General features: G+C 29.8%; 2 protein-coding genes across 2 annotated transcripts in view; both read right to left on the bottom strand.

Moving 5' to 3' along the window:
- The window catches only part of LOC129969012 (uncharacterized), a 53,513-nt gene extending 36,333 nt beyond the window's left edge, over nt 1-17,180 (bottom strand). The window contains exon 1 of the mRNA XM_056083407.1: nt 17,152-17,180. The gene's annotated coding sequence lies outside the window, so the exon portion shown is untranslated. The remainder of the gene's footprint in view (nt 1-17,151) is intronic.
- Nucleotides 17,181-17,647: 467 nt separating this feature from the next.
- Nucleotides 17,648-18,654, bottom strand: LOC129968992 (translationally-controlled tumor protein homolog). The gene has a single exon (XM_056083384.1). It carries the CDS (start codon nt 18,507-18,509, stop codon nt 17,988-17,990), a length of 522 nt encoding a protein of 173 aa, XP_055939359.1. The 5' UTR covers nt 18,510-18,654; the 3' UTR covers nt 17,648-17,987.
- Nucleotides 18,655-19,029: the final 375 nt, after the last annotated feature.

Raw genomic sequence — 19,029 nt, 5'->3', positions numbered from 1 at the left:
CATTTTTCAGGAAGTTTCATTACATATTTAAGAAACCAAAAATCAACCCTATTTTTAAAGTTTGAATTATGAAACATTTTTGTCGTGGCTGGTTCGTGAGTGCTTTCAATAAATAGGCAAATAGAAAACTTAACAAATTTATTGCAGATTCGCTCGAGTTACTCTGCTCAGTAACTCCTTCTCCTCCAAGAGCAAACACTCCAATGACATCACTCTTTTAATTACACTCGCGCTAGTTGTCTAGCGCCATCTATGAACGTTTATTTCCTAACGCTTCAAAATCCAATCACTACACCCCCAACGTAAGAGTAATGTTTATATGAAAACATAAACATACCTCTGAATTATAATTATGAATTGGATTTTAAAACGTATCTAATAACATCAAATTATCCAAATAAAAATAAACACAAATGCAAAGTTAACTCGAATGAATAACTAATAAACATTTAAGAAAGCAATGAGGTAAAATAAGAAATGCACAATCTTAATATATATAAATTACGTGTCACGTTGTTTGTCCGCGATGGACTCCTAAACTACTTAACCGATTTTAATCAAATTTGCACACCGTGTGCAGTTTGATCTAACTTAAAAGATAGGATAGCCCTTTTTTTGAATTTTTAATTAGAATTTTAATCATTAATTAAAAACAAACTTTCCCGCCAAAAAAATCTTTTCATTTTTCCCATCGCCAAATGAGTACGGCTTCACTTTTTTTTTTCCCAACAGTAATGAGGCTAGGGTTAAAATTTTTCGGCGGATTATTTCAATCGGTTCTGTTTATTTTCTTAATGTTTGATGCATTTAAAATTAAACATTGTTAATGAATCGATCTTTCAAATTCATTCTGAAGTACTTTTGAATTAAAATAAAACAAAATAAAGGAAATTAAAAATTTCTAATCTGCATAGCGTTACCCCAACTGGCGTAGAGAAACTCACGCATTTGCGTTCCGTAACTGGCGTTGAAAATTCACGCATGCGCATTGTATTATGATTGTTTACATTTCAACGGAAGCGGACTCGATTTAAATTATTTTTAGGTTCGTTGCATGTTTTTGTAATTAAATTGTATTTAAGTTAGTTATATATTTTTTGTATACGCTTATAGTTTTAAGTACATCGTTTTTTAAGTAGTTTTTTTTAACCTGTTTTCAACCGATTATTTTAAACGATTCGTTTTATTTTCTTAATGTTTGATGCATTTAAAATTAAACATTGTTAATGAATCGTTTTGGGTATGATGAATCTGAGAATATTTTGTTGACAAATTCTTGAAATATTACATAAATTAGGAAAGATATTCTTTAGTGCCCATAAAGTTTAAACGCTCAGTGACTCTTTTCAGTAATCATATTACAAAAAAAATACTTTGTTTCAGTAAAAAATATTATTATATTAATTGCAGATTAATCCTTTCCACTTTAATTTATAGTATAAATTCTACAGGAACTAACAGAAAATAAGAGAGATACATATTACGTTGTGACTGAAGGCCTTTATAATATTATGAATGAATTATATGACAATCAAAATTTGAAGTTTTAAAATATTTTGATGAAGAAGCTATTAAAGTTGGAATTGCATAAAATATTTAATTATTAAAATTTTAAAGAACATTAAGATGGGCGAACCGACTGGTCGCCAAAGGCGGCTAGTTGAATATAAATACCATCTTGATAATAAGAAACTCACTTATCAGTTAATATACATTAATATATACTCAATAACTATATAATCACTTATCAACTAATAAACACAAATTTATAATGAATATAATCACTTAGTAAACATTAATACATAATTAAGAAAGGATTTCACTTGATAAACATTACTCAAATAATATTTCAAATATAACCAAAACTGCTGAATGAAAATTTAAAACAAACACTAGAAAAAGTCATATTCCTGTAACTAATCCTATTTCAAATAGTTTTGCACATTTTACTCTTAACCAAACTTGCGAATACCAATTATTCAACATATTAAGAAAATGATGAACAAAAAAAAACATTAAAACAAATATACATAATATCAAGCATAAATTATTATTATTTTATAGTCACTAATCCCATATTGATATATAAAACAGAAAAATGATATTAGTACTAAAAAAATGTTTTTCAGCCTATTTTGGTAATAAACGTGACAGGGCATCAGCATGCGGCATTTTAGAACCAGGGCAATGTTTTAATGTTATGTTGAATCTCTGCAAGGCAAATACCCACCTTTGTAGTCGAGATGACTGAGGAGCGCACTTGGTCAGATAAGGAAGGGGGTTATGATCGGTAAAAATGTGGATCTCGGATCCAAACACAAGGGTTTCAAACTTTTTCAAGCTCCAAACTATAGCAAATGCTTCTCGTTCGATTGTTGACCAAGATTGTTGGCTTTTGTTTAATTTTTGACTTGCATAAGCGATAGGGCACATTTTTCCATCAACAGTCTGTGATAAACACGAGCCAATCCCGATTGACGAGGCATCATAATGAATCACAAAGGGTTTGCTCATATTCGGAGTGTGTAGAGTAGGAGCTTGTAACAATGCTGATTTTAATTTTTCAAAAGCAACACTATGCATTTCACACCACGGCAATACATCAGGGCTTCTTTTCTTTGTTAGTCCCGTTAATGGAAAGGCAATCTCGGCGAAATTCGCAATATAATCACTATAATAGTTGAACAGGCCAAGAGCACTACGTAGTTGTTTCTTGGTTTCAGGTACGGGCAAATGAGAGATCGTTTCTAACTTAGATGGATCAGCTTGATGCTTTCCTGAGCCAATTATATGTCCCAGGTATGAAATTTCAGATTTCGCAAAAGCACACTTTGAAACATTAACAGTGAATTCCAGCTCTTCCAATCTATCCAGCGCCAAATGAAGATATTTCAAGTGAGAGGGAATATTATTGGAGAATATAGCAATGTCATCAATATAAGCACGGAAAAATTCTCTGTATGGCGACAATGCTTTGTTCATTTCCCTTTGAAAAGTTGCAACTGCATTTTTCAACCCAAAAGGCATTACCTTAAAACGATATTGTGCTCTATGGGTCTTAAAAGATGTATAATCCCGCGAATCTTCTTCCATGGGAAGCGAATAGTACCCCTTCAAAAGATCGAACACACATTTGCCTGTCCTATGGAATATAATATATTAATTCTGTTGCGTCTTCCATGGGGAAATCGTCGGTTTTAGCCACTGCATTCAAAGCTCGAAAATCCACGCACATCCAGATAGATCCATCCTTCTTGTTTACACAGACTATAGGATAAGCAATGTCAGCTGAGCTCTCTTCGATTAGACCTAGTTTTAGGAGTTCTTCGATTTGGGAGTCTATTTGAGGTTTCAGCGCTTCAGAAATCCTGTAAACGTAAGGTTTTTTCCTTTCTTTATCGTCCTCTAATTTTATCTTGTGATGACCAACCTTTGCAACTCTAACTTGTCCGGTAAATATTGAATGATGATTCCGCAATAAGTTCAGGATTTGACATTTCACTTCCTCAGAAAGATGCCGTAAATCCACTTGATCAAATATCTCTTTCCAGTAACATACATTTTTATAACTGGGGGATGAATAAACTTCTCCAAAGTTTGCATCATCTTCAAAGATCATGCCTACAGCATTAATTCTTGGATAGTATTTCCGAATTTTATTCGCATGACAATGCCGAATTTTTCCATCGCTAAGTTTTACTTTATATGAATGTGGAGGGTAATGCTCGATAACTTCTCCAGGACCAGTCCAACGGGCATACAATTTGTTCGATGAATCAGGTATTAATAAATAAACTTGGTCACCTGGCTTAATTTCCTTAGAAGCGGTTCGGCGGTTAAAATATTCTGCATATGCCTGCTGCTTACCAGAAGCAATGAGAGATGCTTCCTCTGCAGCTCTTTCTAAGTTTTTGCTCCTGTAAATAATCCACAACTGATTTCTCCATGTTTAACGGAATGGCAATATCACCACACCAGCTCGATTTTAGAACACTGAGAGGTCCTCGTGCTTCACGTCCATACATCAACTTGAATGGTGAAACACCCGTCGTACAGTTAGGAACTTCCCTGTACGCAAAAAGCATATATGGAATGTATTTATCCCAATTACTCGGATCAGTTCTGATAATGTGATGGAGTGAATTTTTGAACACCCTATTGTATCTTTCTATAAGGCCATTCCCAGCTGGATAGTTAGGCGTCGTAAATCTGTGAGCACAACCTAATCTTTTCATGAATTCCTGGGTTAACTTAGAAATAAAGTTTGTTCCATTATCACTTGCAATAACATTGGGTATTCCAGTCCGCATGAATATCTCCAATAAAACATCACACGTAGCTTTAGCCGTTAACGAACGAAGAGGGATAGCCTCCGGCCATCGAGAATGCTGGTCCATTAGACATAATACATACTTATGCCGACGAGCAGAAGGGGGTTCAATGGGTCCTATTAGGTCTATATTTACTATCTCAAATGGCAATTTCGGACGGAGAACAGGAGTAATAGGAATTTTATCAATCATTTTTTCCGGACTCCTCAACTGGCATTCTTTACAGGATTTACAAAAGTTTTTGATATCATCTGTCATATTTGGCCAATAAAAACTGTATTTAATTCTTTCACTAGTCTTTTTTAATCCCATATGGCATCCGAAAATTGATTCATGTGCTAATTTAGGAATTTGCTGTCTCTTATTTTTGGGCAAAACCAACTGACTCACTTTTTCGCCTAATATTTTATCCCGGTGGAATATTAATTCATCATTCATAAAAAAGTTTCCTTTTCCAAGGGATAAATTTTTTCTTACTGACAGCAAAGTATCACATTTTCTTTGTTCTTCTTTCAACGCATTAATTTTGTTTTTCTTATCCAAAGAATCGCTTTCATTTCCGCTCGGCTGTTCTTCGCTCTGACTAACTCCACAACAAATCATAAATTCATCAAAGCTCTCTTCCATCGGCGCCTCTAATCCAGACAAGTTTTGGGTGCGGAGGGGGGGGGGTGATGAAATGCTCTTGAATTCTATCCGTGACAGCTGCAACTATGTCAATAGGCCTGGAAAATCCTTCGTTGTTTTTATCTTTTAATGATATTTGGAAACTCGAAAGAGTGGCGTTAATCCTTTCTCCAAATGCACTTTTTAAAAAGATTTTTCCTTTTTCTTTTTGTTCACTTGACACATATTTAGAATTTAAAACTGGTATCATAGCACCTGAGTCAACTAGGGTTTTCAGTTCTCTATTGTCCACACAAATATCAATGTATTGTAAAGGGTTGATATTTAAGCTTTTTTCACCATTAATTAATTCCGACTGAATTTCAGCGATTAAAATGTCTTCCCGTTTCTTTTTTGTCGCAGATTCTCACAACTGCGATTTTTTATGTCTATTTGGGCAGTCTCTAGCAAAATGCGACAATCCACAAACGTAACAGTCTCTTGTTACTTTTCTTGAATTTGTAGTTTCGTTTTTATGAAAGTTTTTGTTTCTGAATTCTCGTTGATGCAGGGGTACATATTTCCGTTCCGAAAAATGTCTCTCTTCTCTTTCGTCGTAGGTTTGATGTTTAGAACAGTTATTCTCTTGATATAGTTCTTTCTTTTTCCTCACACTGTTTGATCGCACATTTTCATAATCATCTAATTTGCTTGCAGTTTCGTTTGGATTCGTGAATTGTGACCAAACATTAATAAAATGTTCTTTAATATCCGTAGGTACTTTTCGCTTTATCTGTTCTGTTATGATTAAACCCGACAAACTTTCAAAAGTAGTTATTTCCAATCCTTGAATCCATTGCTCAAAATAATTTTTAAGTTCGTAAGTAAAATCGCACCAGGTAGTATCCGGTCTTTTAAAATGAGTCATAAACTTTTGCCTGAATTTTTCCGGGCTGAGTTTAAATCGTTTCACTAATAAACTCTTGATATGGTCATAGTCCTTAACTTTCTCGATTGGCTCTCGAGCGATGAGTTGGGTTATATCCGTTGGCAATAATCCTAATGGATGCGACACGTAATCTTCTCGTTTTATTTGAGCCCACTCGGCTTGCCTCTCGAACAACAGCAAATATAAACTGATATCACTGTTCTTTTCATCGAATTTTTGCATCACGTGCCTGAGTTCTATCTTCGGAGTTGGTAATTCGACATTCACGGGTACACTGGAATATTGCAGCTTCAGTTTCTCAAGTTCGAATTCTCGTTCTTCTTGTGCCTTTTTCTCTTGCAATTCCCACTCTTCTTTAATTTTTCTTTCTTCAAATTCTCGTTCTTCTTGCTTTCGTTTTTGATCTTCTCTCTCTTTTCTATCCTCTATGATAACTATCATTTGTTTCTTCACAAACTCTTCCTCGTAATTTTCACTTCCAGTAATTAATTTTTTTAAATCCACAATTTTCATCTCTCATGAAACAGTTTCACCCAGCTCTTCCGCCAACAATTTCAAATCTTCCTTTTTCGCACTGCCTAGGAAGGCCATATCGATACCGAAAGCACACCTCTTTTATCAAATAAAGTTCGATTTCAAGTTCGTCAAAAATAGCACTCGATTCTCAATCGTGTCGACTGCGCCAACTGTCGTGGCTGGTTCGTGAGTGCTTTGAATAAATAGGCAAATAGAAAACTTAACAAATTTATTGCAGATTCGTTCGAGTTACTCTGCTCAGTAACTCCTTCTCCTCCAAGAGCAAACACTCCAATGACATCACTCTTTTAATTACACTCGCGCTAGTTGTCTAGCACCATCTATGAACGTTTATTTCCTAACGCATCAAAATCCAATCACTACAATTTTTATTTATATACTTTTTCAATTAACTTTCAAAATATGTTGAAAAAAAAAACGTTCCTACTTTTTTTTTAATAGATGTAAATGATAAAATATTTTTAACATTTTTGATTTTCTAAACACGAAAAAATTCTTCATCCTGATGATGCTCCTGACGTAAGCGGATAGCGAGAGAACGATCTAGAGATGCATAATCCACAATTTTTTGAATAACAAATAATATTGCTATTGTTATTTTTAAATATGCGTTCCAAATATATGTTATTTCAATCATATTATTAATTAAAAATTATTACTTAATATTAAATATAAAATTTATTAATTGTAATTAATACTTAATTTACTAATTTAAGTAACGTGTGATTGAATTAATTTATCTGTTTCAGTTTACTTCTTAAATTTTATTTTTTTTCTCAAAACTATTTATTTAATTTATTTATTAGAGTGAACCATTTTCTGGAAAAGATGAGTTAAAAATATATGTCATTTCTTTAAAATGTTTACTTTAGTCCTATATTCTACCAATAGATGGCGCCAGCAGTAAACTGAGTACATGTAATCAAAGTCAATCATGTCACGAGCAATTAAAAATGATCTGTATGGAATAGTGCATCATCAAATACGAATATCGGTCACTCCCGTAAAGTGGAGCGGTGACTTCGCACTTTCCGGTGAAATCACCGCTCCGATAAATTTCAGTGATATGCAATTCAATGATACGATACGATAATTCCAATAACCGGTCCGTTCACTTTTCAATCCAATCACAGATTTCTTTCGAGTGCTTCCATTGGACAGATCATATCGATTATTACTTTCCATTGAAGTCACCGCTCCGGCAAATTTCAGTGATATCGTATCGATTGATACTTTCTATCGTGATACAAAACCTGTAATCGAAATATCATTAGTAAGATCGCATCAAGGATTTGAATCACACCCCTCTTTGAAAAGTATTGATCACTTGTATTTGTGACTTTTTGATATTGGTTACGTAATAACCGCTCTGAAAATATTCGTCATCCCTACCAAAACCTGTAATCGAAATATCACCAGTAAGATCGTATCAAGGATTTGAATCACATCCCTCTTTCAAAAGTATTCATTGCTTGTATTTGTGACTATTTGATATTGGTTACGTAATAACCGCTCTTAAAATATTCGTCATCCCTAGAACGATCATGAACCATAGTAAATATTACTTATTTTCTCCAGTAAAATTTGAGCATGCGCAGAGACACTCATTCCTGCTCAGAAAATACATAGTCCGTTAACATTGTATGATCGTTCTTTCGCTATCCGCTTCTAAGACGAGCGAGGGTTGTGTTGTTCGCCTTGAACGAAAGAGACTTGAGTCATTTTTATGTTTTATATTTTAATCCGTTGCTGTAAATAATATAATAATTTAGAGTAGGATTGTTTCCTGTATTTATTTCTACACAATCAACACGATTGAACTGGGCGATTATTAAGATTGAACTGGATATAAAATGATCAAGAATAGGCGCCAGCCGTTATTGGATAGCCACGAGAAATACACGTTGGATGTAGAAAGGAATTTTACTGACATCCTACTGCTCAATATCTCAGATTCTATACATTTATTAGAATTGGATGAGATAAAGCATCCTCAAAATTTAAGCAATTTGGATAAAAACTAAATATAAAAATATTAATGATTTACTTAAAAAGAAAAATCTGTTTAAATTAGCTCTATATTTTTCTCTTTTGAGAAAAGTGTTACAAACTAAACATAAACAATTAAGGCATTCAATGACTCAAAAAATGATAAATCTAATTATTCCTCAAAATTATTGGCCTTGTATTGCTCAAGTTATTGCACTTTTTGTTAAATATTGTGATGTAGGTCAATTAAATAAAAAGAAAAGATTTGGCATTTTACAGGCTGAGCTATACAGACCTTTGGACTGTGCATTTATTCCAGAATTTTCTTTTTTCTAGATCCCTTTGTATCAGGAAACTGATTTTTATCCTAAATTAGGCCATATTACTTTATTCTGGATTTTTCTCTTGTTTCCTTCCTATTTGTTATTTAATTATTTCTAACATGCACTCTAAAACTATGCTGATTCTTTTATTTCCAATGTCATACACAAAGGGTTAAAAATACCTAAAGCAAGATTCTTTTAAAGATACCTATGATTCTCTTTTCAAATGCAACATGTTTCAAAGAAATCTCCTATCAGAATCTCTTAGTAAAATCACTAAAAAAAAAGTCACCTTGCTCTTGTCTTTTATTGCTAAGGAATGCATTCCAACATCATCCCAATGTATCGTCCTTGCCCTTTTATGATGAAATAGAAATATACTCAAAATTGGACCATGCATCTGCCGAAATTATGCTACATATTATATATATCAATAATCTTTTACTAGAAAAATGAGCTTGGATGTTCTTATTTAGTCTTACAAATATACGATAGAAATGTTGGCTTACAAAATTATTTTATTCGTTATAACAGTTAAAAGCTCTTTTAAAAATCTTAGATTTTAAATTTGAAAGTTAAATCTATAAAATATTTCCCTTTGAATTTCATGCGATATCAATAAACATTTTGTCTTTGAAAAGGCTAAACATAAGCTTAACCGGAAACTAAAAAATGAGTTTTGTGAATTCTGAGGAGCTCTTTACTGCATCTTCATGGGAACAGTATGTAGTTTCCATATTGCTAGAGAATATTAAACAGAACCCATTTTCCAATGATTTTTCCAAGAGATTCATGCTGGATAAAATATTTACTACATACTTTCCTCCAAAAGCCAAAATCTAATTAAAATGAGCTCTATGTGCATCCATGACCTAATCTTTTATAAACATTTCCAGTAGTTATTAATAACTTCCCAAACTTAATAAAATAAATTTAGAAAAACGTCGAAGAAATTTTTTATTAGTAGTAACCATTTCCAAATCATCAAATGTTTGAAAAGCGATTGATTTGTGTAAATTTTAAAGTAGGCCCATTTCTCAACAGCATTTGTCAAAAAGTATTCCAACAAGCTTAATATTGTAAAAAGCAAATAGCCTAATCTGACATCTTTGAATTTTAAAAATTATTTATTTCCATGTCACTGATACTATTTTACATAAAATCTTTTCAGTGCATTTGAAACATTACATACATATACTTAATAGATTTAAATACTATTTCATATATTCAATGAGAATAATGTTGAGAAATAACGAGAGATACTTTAATTTTTTGTGTTATTTGAAACTATGTACAGCTTCTAAAAAAAATGACAATCCCATCACAAATAAATGGATTACACATGTCTTCTTACTACAATCATTTAGAAAATTTAAGGAACATTATGAAAATGAGAAAACTTTATGATAACTCAATAAGGGTGAGCAACCAAAGAATATTTTTTTAAAAAAGTTGAAATAATAATTTTAAAAAATAGTTGTAAATTGTGTTTGCAGGAATAATCATAAGAATGCTGAAAATAATAAAATAGTAATAACAGATTATAAATTAAAAAGTAGCTTTTTGATTGAAAATAAAACCTTGAAAAATGGACAAGAATACTTTTTATTATTCTATTTATTTGTGACTTCAAAACAAAAGTGCTTATTTTCTTATTTAATTTCTTTACTAAAATTAATTTTTTATGTAAAATTTACATGCCATTATACAACATAAAATAATTTTTTAAAAAAAATCTTTTATTTACATTGTAATAAAAAAAATCTAAAAATAGAAACGTATCTGAAATTTTTTAATAGAGTACTAAGTAAAAATTCCTTAGGATTAAATCCTCTAAGGGAACCTATTAATGTGAGTCTCAGAGCTCATAAATATAACTCCAACTTAAAATAATAAAATATTTCATTTCAGATTACTTCCAAGAAAAATGATTTTAGTATCTTGTCTTCAAAACGATTTAAAATTGGAATTAAAATATCATTCTAATCAAAATAGTAAAAAAAAAAAAAAAAAGAACTTTCTTAATACAACTAAATATTATTCAATGATATGATCATCGTTTTTAAGTTATAAAGCAATTTTTCTTGCTAGATTTATAAAAAAAAAAGTAATATAAAAAAACTTGCACAGAGTAGCAAGGTAGCAATGCTATCAGAACAATGTTCCAAAATTTAATCAAAACAATTTTGCTTCAATTGGTTTAACTAAACCTTTAAAATTAAATTTTTCTGATATTGCCACAAGGGAAAAAAAATACAGACACTCTGGACAAGTCTGGCCGTATGTTCGATATTGCCTGGATCTAGCCAACTTTCAACAAGAATATTAAATAAATTTAATACAAAAAACATTTTTAAAAGCTTGTTTATTAGTAAATAAAGAAATATAAAATTTTTATTTTAATTGCTTTTAACTTTTTACACATTAATTATTACTATATGCATTACGAAATCTTATATATTTCTTCCAAATTCAATACCAGATAGCACCATTCACATCGTAAAGGTAAATGATACTTGAGGCATAGTATGATTTTTTTTGCTCCTTGTCATCATCATTGATTTAACAATGTGTATGGAGCATGATATTATTTTTTCAATTTCCATTGCTTCTAGCTTTAACAATTGGAATAATTGCTCTAATACTTTGTCTCCATGATACACACAGATGGAATAAGAACCCACACACTTTCTCCTTAATCCTTATCATGAAATTAAAATTTAAATAAATTGATAATTCATAAATAAATTGCATTTAGTCATAGGAAATACAAGCACAAGCATCATTTCAAAACTGACAAGAAATGTGTGAAAATTTCATTTTAGAAAAAGACATGCCATTAATTGCATTCACTGAGAATTCCATTGCAAAATAAATCAAGAACAGAAATAAGTAATGTTGATCAAATACATGATTCACAAAAATAAACAATTTCCAGGTTTAAATCAAAATAATTATGAAGGATATGAAATAATTATCTTGATGTTTAAGAAAATTGTTTTGAAATTTAACTCAAAATAAATTTCAATTCATCATTATCATATCTATGGCATCAAATAAAAAACATATTAGAATTTTCCCTTGGAATGGTATTAGAAAAAATATTAGAAATATGGAGAATTTTCCTTTATTTGTTAGTTTTACTTTCTTGTACACAAAATATAGAGAAAGTATTGTTTTCGTCAAAAATTTTTTCCATATTTTCAGACCTCTCTGAGTTCTAAACACACATCTTTGGAAAATGTCTGTCTATTTAGGTGCGACAAAGAAAACTCAAAAAAAACTTTTAGCTAGATGGTTGAAATTTGGTATAAAGTCTTTTCACTAAATTTATAGATATCCATCAAATTTTGTACAAAATCTATTCAGAGGAAGTTTATCAGTCCCCTTAATCAAATATAAATTAACACAATAACTATTAAAGAGAGCTCAGTCGAATGAGGGGTCAACCATTTGTCAATCTGTTCTTTCAGAAACATGTAAATGTGATAATTCAAAAACTCAGTGATTTAAATATATCAAATTTGACAAGGGATTTTGTAATTACAAGTGCAGTTCTGTATCTAATATTTGTTTTGATTAACTGAGAACATGTCTAAAATCCAAATTCAATTTTTGGATACTTTTAATCGCAAGCCAGAAATTAACCACCAAAACACTTGCTAAAGATCACACGATAGATTCAATAAAAATGCTGAAATCACACCAAAGGTTAATATTTCTTAACAATTGTACACCAATGCCACACAAGGCATTATCTTTGATAGCACCTTTATTAGACAGTATGCAAGAAAGTTCTGGGGAAATCACACCTAGTTCAATTTAATCATTTTCTCATGAGCACATCAACATAAAGTACAATAGTATGAAAATAACTCAGAAATTCGTCTCACACAATTTATATTTTACTATTACAATAATAGAAAATACAAGCCAGAAAGAATTAGAAAAATTCAAGTTGCTGGCAAATTAAAATTAAAAATGTACGATTTAGTCAAATTATGTAAGAATAATAATGATTTTATGTGCCTTTTTAGCTTCAAATCATTTTCAGAATGGGATTGAAATGGATATGCCTTTTTCTATTGCACTGAACTAGGATTGTAAAAGTTGGTTTTCCAAAATATTGCAACACAAAAAGGACTTTTACACCATTTTAAAATTTAACAAAAATTATTTTTTTAATATTAACTACCCTTTTCCTTATATTTTTACTTTTTTCAATAATTTTTCAAAAATATTTTAAACGTACTTCACAGCAATATATTTTCATTGTTGAAAGAAAATTCAAACCATTTTCATTATTGTAACTATTTCATATTAGTCTTTTTATACATTATTGATAATCAAGATATGAAAATTTGGCTTATTTCTGATGGAGGTAGATTTTGGAAAAAGACATGCTCTTAACTAATTTTTTTGAAATTCTACTGCATTTTTAACTAAGGATAAATTTCAGAAATAATCTTTAAGTGCATCCATTTTCAAATGCTAGTGCTCTTTCCTGTGACATAATTTGAATGTATAAAAATATACAGATACATAGCACAATGAACAAAACGGGTGAACAAAATAGTTGCGGCTACTAAAACAGCATGAGTTGAATGCAAACAAAATTTTAAAATATTTTTCTGAGGAAACCCTTAAGATCAAATCACACAAAAGATTTATTTAATATTTTTGTAGCCATTAATTCCATCGAACCAACTGTTCGAGAAAAGTGGCTAATCTCATAACATAGATTCAAACTTTGAAATATTTAAAGCATTTTAGAAATCCCATCCTTTTCTCTTCACTCTCATATTATATGAATTATTACCTTAAAAGTGAAATTATAAAAAGTTATTTATTCACTAATACCAACTTTTTCTTCAATACAAGATCAAAGATCTTGAAATTCAAATTAGAAAAAAAGTATTTTGAAAGGAGGAGTGTCTCCTATAATGATTTTTAGAAATATTTTTATAACTAATTCTGTTGTTTTATAAGCTTCAGGCATTGAACTTTTCAATTGATTTACAGCCAGATAATAAATAAGGTAAAAAAACTTTTTTTATCTTTAGTGACTATGGTTATTAATGTTCCTTCTTGTATTCATGATTCAGCATTAAGGTATTTGAAGGAGTATGTAAAGAAACACTACAATTCCTTTCTGTTCTTCAATGAATAGCTGCTAAGTATAAAATAATAGGGGCTTTCTTTCTTTTTTTTAAAGAGAAATAAGGTGCATAAGTTTTGAGCACATTAAAAAAAATTATGCCTGTATTTTTTGAAACTGAATGAGATATTTACCTCAGTAATGCAACTGCCCAAAAGCCCTCAAAATGTTGGTAAATTATTTCAGATATTTTCTGAGCCTATTAATTTTATGTTTCCATTTAATTTTAAAAAGCCTTGCACTCAAACCATACTAAGTCTTTTTCTAATGATAAATTACCAAAAAATAGCATTTAAATTTTTTTTAACCTGGCCTTTTTTTTAAAAAAAAATTATTTCTCCTTTTTTGTTATTTTAACTTTGCAACCCTAGTAAGATCAAATAAAATAACTCCTGTCTAAGTTATTTTACTAATAAAATGAGATATATAGATATTTAGTTTTTAGTTTAGTTAGTTTAGTTTTACCTTTCGTATTGATGAAAACATATTTTAAGTAATTTCAATTATTAGCCTTTTAGTTACCACTTGCAATAACTGGTTACATTTCTTGTCATTCTATAAAAATTATCCATATCACACTGGGAAAAAAATTAGTTTTCCTTTGTCTTTTAAGAATTATTTGGTACAATTTCAAATGTTTCGCAAATTCGGAAGTTTTATAAAAATAGGAATAAATCATAATCACATTTTAATGTTAAAGAATGTTCTAGAAAAAGAAAAGAAAAACTGTTTTCATCAAAGAAGCATTCAGATGAGAATTACATAGTTTCATACCATATTTAATTTTTACTAAAATAATTACTATACAGAAGCTCCCAAAAGTGTTCAAACATTTACAAATGTTAATGAAATATTGTTCCATCCATTATTAAAAATTAATATTTAAGAAAGATAATTTTATAAAAATATTTATGACCATTTCTTTACAAGACTTCATTGGAAAATTTTTAGAGTATACAAAAAAAAATTTTTTTCAACAAATAAAAAAAAAATCAGCAATTAAATAAGCTATATCAGAAATGTCTTTACACATTTTAAAAAAATCTCTATTTATTAATAAATTTTAGAACATTTCAATCAATTAGTAGGATATATTGCAGCATCTACAACTTTTAAAGGTTTGAAACAATGTGCTCCCCTCTCTCTTTTATTTGTTATATTTCTATCAATGTTCCTTCTTTTTTCCCTCCCTAAAATTTTCGGTTTGGTTTTAGCATTAATGTTGTATTCTTTCCAGTATCAGATTAGAATTTGCAAGCATCTATAGAGACACCAGAAGCGAATGTAAAGACCAATGTATTTAGGATTAATGACCTGATAAAAAAAATAAAAGTTGTTTTTAATTACAAAATGTTGGACTTATCCCTCGTGTGGGAATACATTCCAACTAAATTCTTAAATTAAATTCATTCCAATTTTTCCACACAATTATATGCTGATCAGAACCAAAATTTTTTAATTTGTTTTCATCTACAAATAAAGTTTTCCAATACATTTAGGCTAGTTTTTCATTGATTTCATGAAGAAAAGTCTAAGCCTTTTGTTTTTGCACTATTTCTCTCCAAGCTAAATATCTATGTAATTCAGCTGAGCTGAGCACACGTTGAGTAGTTCCAAGTGAAAATGAAGAATAAAAGATTTTGGTATAAACTAGAAATTTTTATAGCAGTTAAATTGAGACTTCCCACTAATTTTTCAAGAATAAATCTATTATTGCATTAATTTAACTTTGATGAAAATCTTTTTCTGGTCTTATTTTTTATTTGATATTCTTCTTTAAGTATTTAGCATATATTACACAGTTGTATAGGATAAAATTACTAATTTAGCAACATATTGGTGTTGATTAATCCCCAATATAGTAAAAAATATTAATTTTTCAAAGATTGTTGGTTTCTTGAAAATTATGAATCATTTGAAAATAATAAACATGGAAAAGTAAGCAAGTAATAAAAGCCAAACAATTTTTTTTAAATGTCACCAAAATATAAAAATAAAATTAGCAAACAATAATTAAAGTTACAAATTTATCTGAGAATTTTTCAAAGTGCAATCACTTTTGTGATGTTTTTTATCACTGCCATTTTGCATTTGCATATAAAATAAATTCTTTACAGAGATATGAAAGTAAAATCAACTGATGATTGTGTGAAAAAAATATTGAACTTCATATTCGAATTCACTTTCAGGCTATAATACTTTTCCTTTATATTTTAAAGGTGGACGACACTTTAAATAAAGCAAATATGCACCAAAGTTACATAAGAAGATATTTTCATTCTACGATATGCTGAGTATATTAGTTAGCGTATAAATATATACTTTCTTAATTAAATTAATTGAATTTCTAATCATTTTGTTTATAGGATATTTAAAAAAAATCTGTTATAAATAATAAAGTTTTCTCTTATAAGGAAATTACACAAAAATCTGTAATAAATGGTTCGGGAAACTAAGTTAAAAGGGAAGAAAGCAGTAGAAGTATAAGGTTATCAATGGAAAAATAGTTACGCAACTATACAAAAAAAAAAAAAAAGTTGGCAAGCATGACTTAGATGAACGTCCCAAGTTTTTAAACATTACACTTACATCTTACTTACACTTAAACATTTTAATAAAATCGACAGAATAGGTAGTTGCACTAACTTTCAGATTATAAACTAAAGAAAAAAATCTCTTAGTTTCGGGATCTTCAGATTGGAATAATGTATTTTCTTTTCTTTGGTTGATTCGTGGAGTTATTATTCTTATATCCCTTATTTGTATTCAAAAGTATCCTCTGCACATGGGCAAGTTGAACAGGATGAGAGTTTCAAAAATTATCTTTACAACTAGAATAGAAACAGATAAATTCCACTAGGAGAGAGCAATTTCAATCATTAATTAGTAAAGCAATTGTACTAGTTCCCAAACAACAAAAATTCAGTAAGTATATTTCTATAAAAAAAATCATAAATAATTGTGGTTTTTTTACACTTTTTTGTCTTGTAGCTAAAATTATATTTGTCTAGTTTTTATTAGAATTTTCAAATCTTCCTTTAAAAAATCTGCAACATTTATTCTGTTACAATGCAAAGTTCAGATCATTCGAAAATAAATTTCCTGTTGTCATTAAGTTTAAACGTATTATTTGAATTCGCAGGAATTCTTTTTTCCCCTTTTCTTACAATTAAAAAAAAATCAAAATTTTTATTCTTGAAATTTAAGAACAAGAAAAATAAAAGGCAAACATGAGAGGACACTGAAAGATTGGCTTACCCAAATTATCCTGCAAACAATAGATGAAAATTCAGAATCACCATACAGAAAAGATGTAAACAAGTAATTCAATACTTATTTTTAAAAAAATCTGAAATGTATATGATACCAAAATTAAAATCAAGAGAAATGTGCTAAAATAAAATTTAAAGAATTACAATAATTTTTTAAAAAGTTATATATAAAAGAAAGCTGCTGCAACTCATAATGCAAGAAATCACTAATAATAATTAAACAGATATTTTCAATTTCTTTTAGAGGCTATTTGCCTTTGAGAAAACCTTTTACCGTGCAGAGAAATTGAAAGATATTTCATGATCAATTTAGGCTTAACTGAAGTAAGCTAAGATAAGAACCAGTAACTAATGATATCGTCCAAAATAAAAAAAACTAAAACAAATATGCCAATGCAGTTTTATTAAAAGCAAATAAATACTTAACTAAATTAATACCAAATACATTAAACAAATAAATACTGAAAAATGATTTCATGTTAAATGTTGATAGTTTGAATATTTGTCTCTTATTGTTTAAGAAAGCCAATACTTATTTTGAATCGCAAAAAATTTGTCATACTATATGCATAAAACAGTAGAGAATTTTTCTTGCAAATTACATCTAATAATTTCATTACATCTTAATATTGGAAACAGTTATGCAATTAGATATTAAATATACCATGGGATAATCATTAACGTAAGAGAATAAATAAAAGGAATAATAATTATATTAAACACAAAACAATTGGCTTATTATACAATATATTATATATATATATATATATGAAATTTTAAACTCGGAGCAGCATAATGATCAGTTCATGTAATTACAATCCATTAAACTTTTTCTTCTTCTAAACCATGTTTGAAAAATATCATTACGGGAGTTTCTGTTCCATCTGAATTTTCTCTATAATCCAATAAAGCAATTAGGCCATCTGGATTTGAGCTTTCGCCCATAAAAAACTGGTAATCTCCAATTTTAGGTAAAACTTTCTTGACTGCTTCTGTGAATTTCGATTTGGCTTCACTTATTTCACTGTCACTCATACCAAGTTCCTTCCATTTATCTTGCAAGGATTTTGTGTAGGTTTTCAGATAAGATTTGTAGTCAGCTTTAGAAAAGCCCGTCTCAACTAGACGTTGATTTAAAACCAGATCTAAGCCAGACTCCACAACATCTTCGGTTCCTTCGTCTTCATCTTCCTGGGATGGATTCGCACCATCTAATTGAATATCCCCTTGACGTCGCTGGACATGCACGCATTCCACTTCATATAGGCAATCGTCAACAAGTTTATATTTACTAGAATCAGTGAACATTTCATCACCTGTGATGAGATCCTTGAATATTCTCATGATGACGGATTAATTGGAATTGCGATGTACAGAACCAGAAGGTTAGGGGTTTTATCAAAAAGAGAAATCTACTAACCCTTCCTAAACCTAAAGAGCGTATAAGACCACTGTTGTTCGTTATAGAAAGCCACGGCTACCTAAGGTAGATCACGTGATCATGATGGGAAAATGGTTGTCCTATTGGAATTGCCAACCGGTCATTATTTGTCATTGTCCGACAGCGTTGTCTCTTATTTGGATTATGGCAAAAAGGCTACAAAAGAGGAACGATTATTAAAATTATTTTTAATAATTCGCCATCTGTAATTTTTATTTCAGTCTTTGATGTTCATTAATTACGACCATTTGGAAACTGGTGATGAAGATCTCAATTTAATAAAATTCAGTCAATCAGTAACACGTGGTTTTTGCTAGCATAGTGTTTTTTTTTTGTTTTTTTTTGGTTGAAGGTAAATGCTTTCTGAAATGTTTTAAAATTCTTAAGTCACACTTTTAAAATCGCAATTTTAGATTTTGAATT

The sequence above is a fragment of the Argiope bruennichi genome, chromosome 5 (genome assembly GCF_947563725.1).
Source record: "Argiope bruennichi chromosome 5, qqArgBrue1.1, whole genome shotgun sequence".
In the NCBI taxonomy this organism is placed as follows: domain Eukaryota; kingdom Metazoa; phylum Arthropoda; class Arachnida; order Araneae; family Araneidae; genus Argiope; species Argiope bruennichi.
This window is presented reverse-complemented; position numbering and strand designations above follow the sequence as displayed.

Bases quoted from the DNA above. Each gene is read 5' to 3' on its own strand.
- LOC129968992 (XM_056083384.1), bottom strand. From the start codon at position 18,509: ATGAGAATATTCAAGGATCTCATCACAGGTGATGAAATGTTCACTGAT.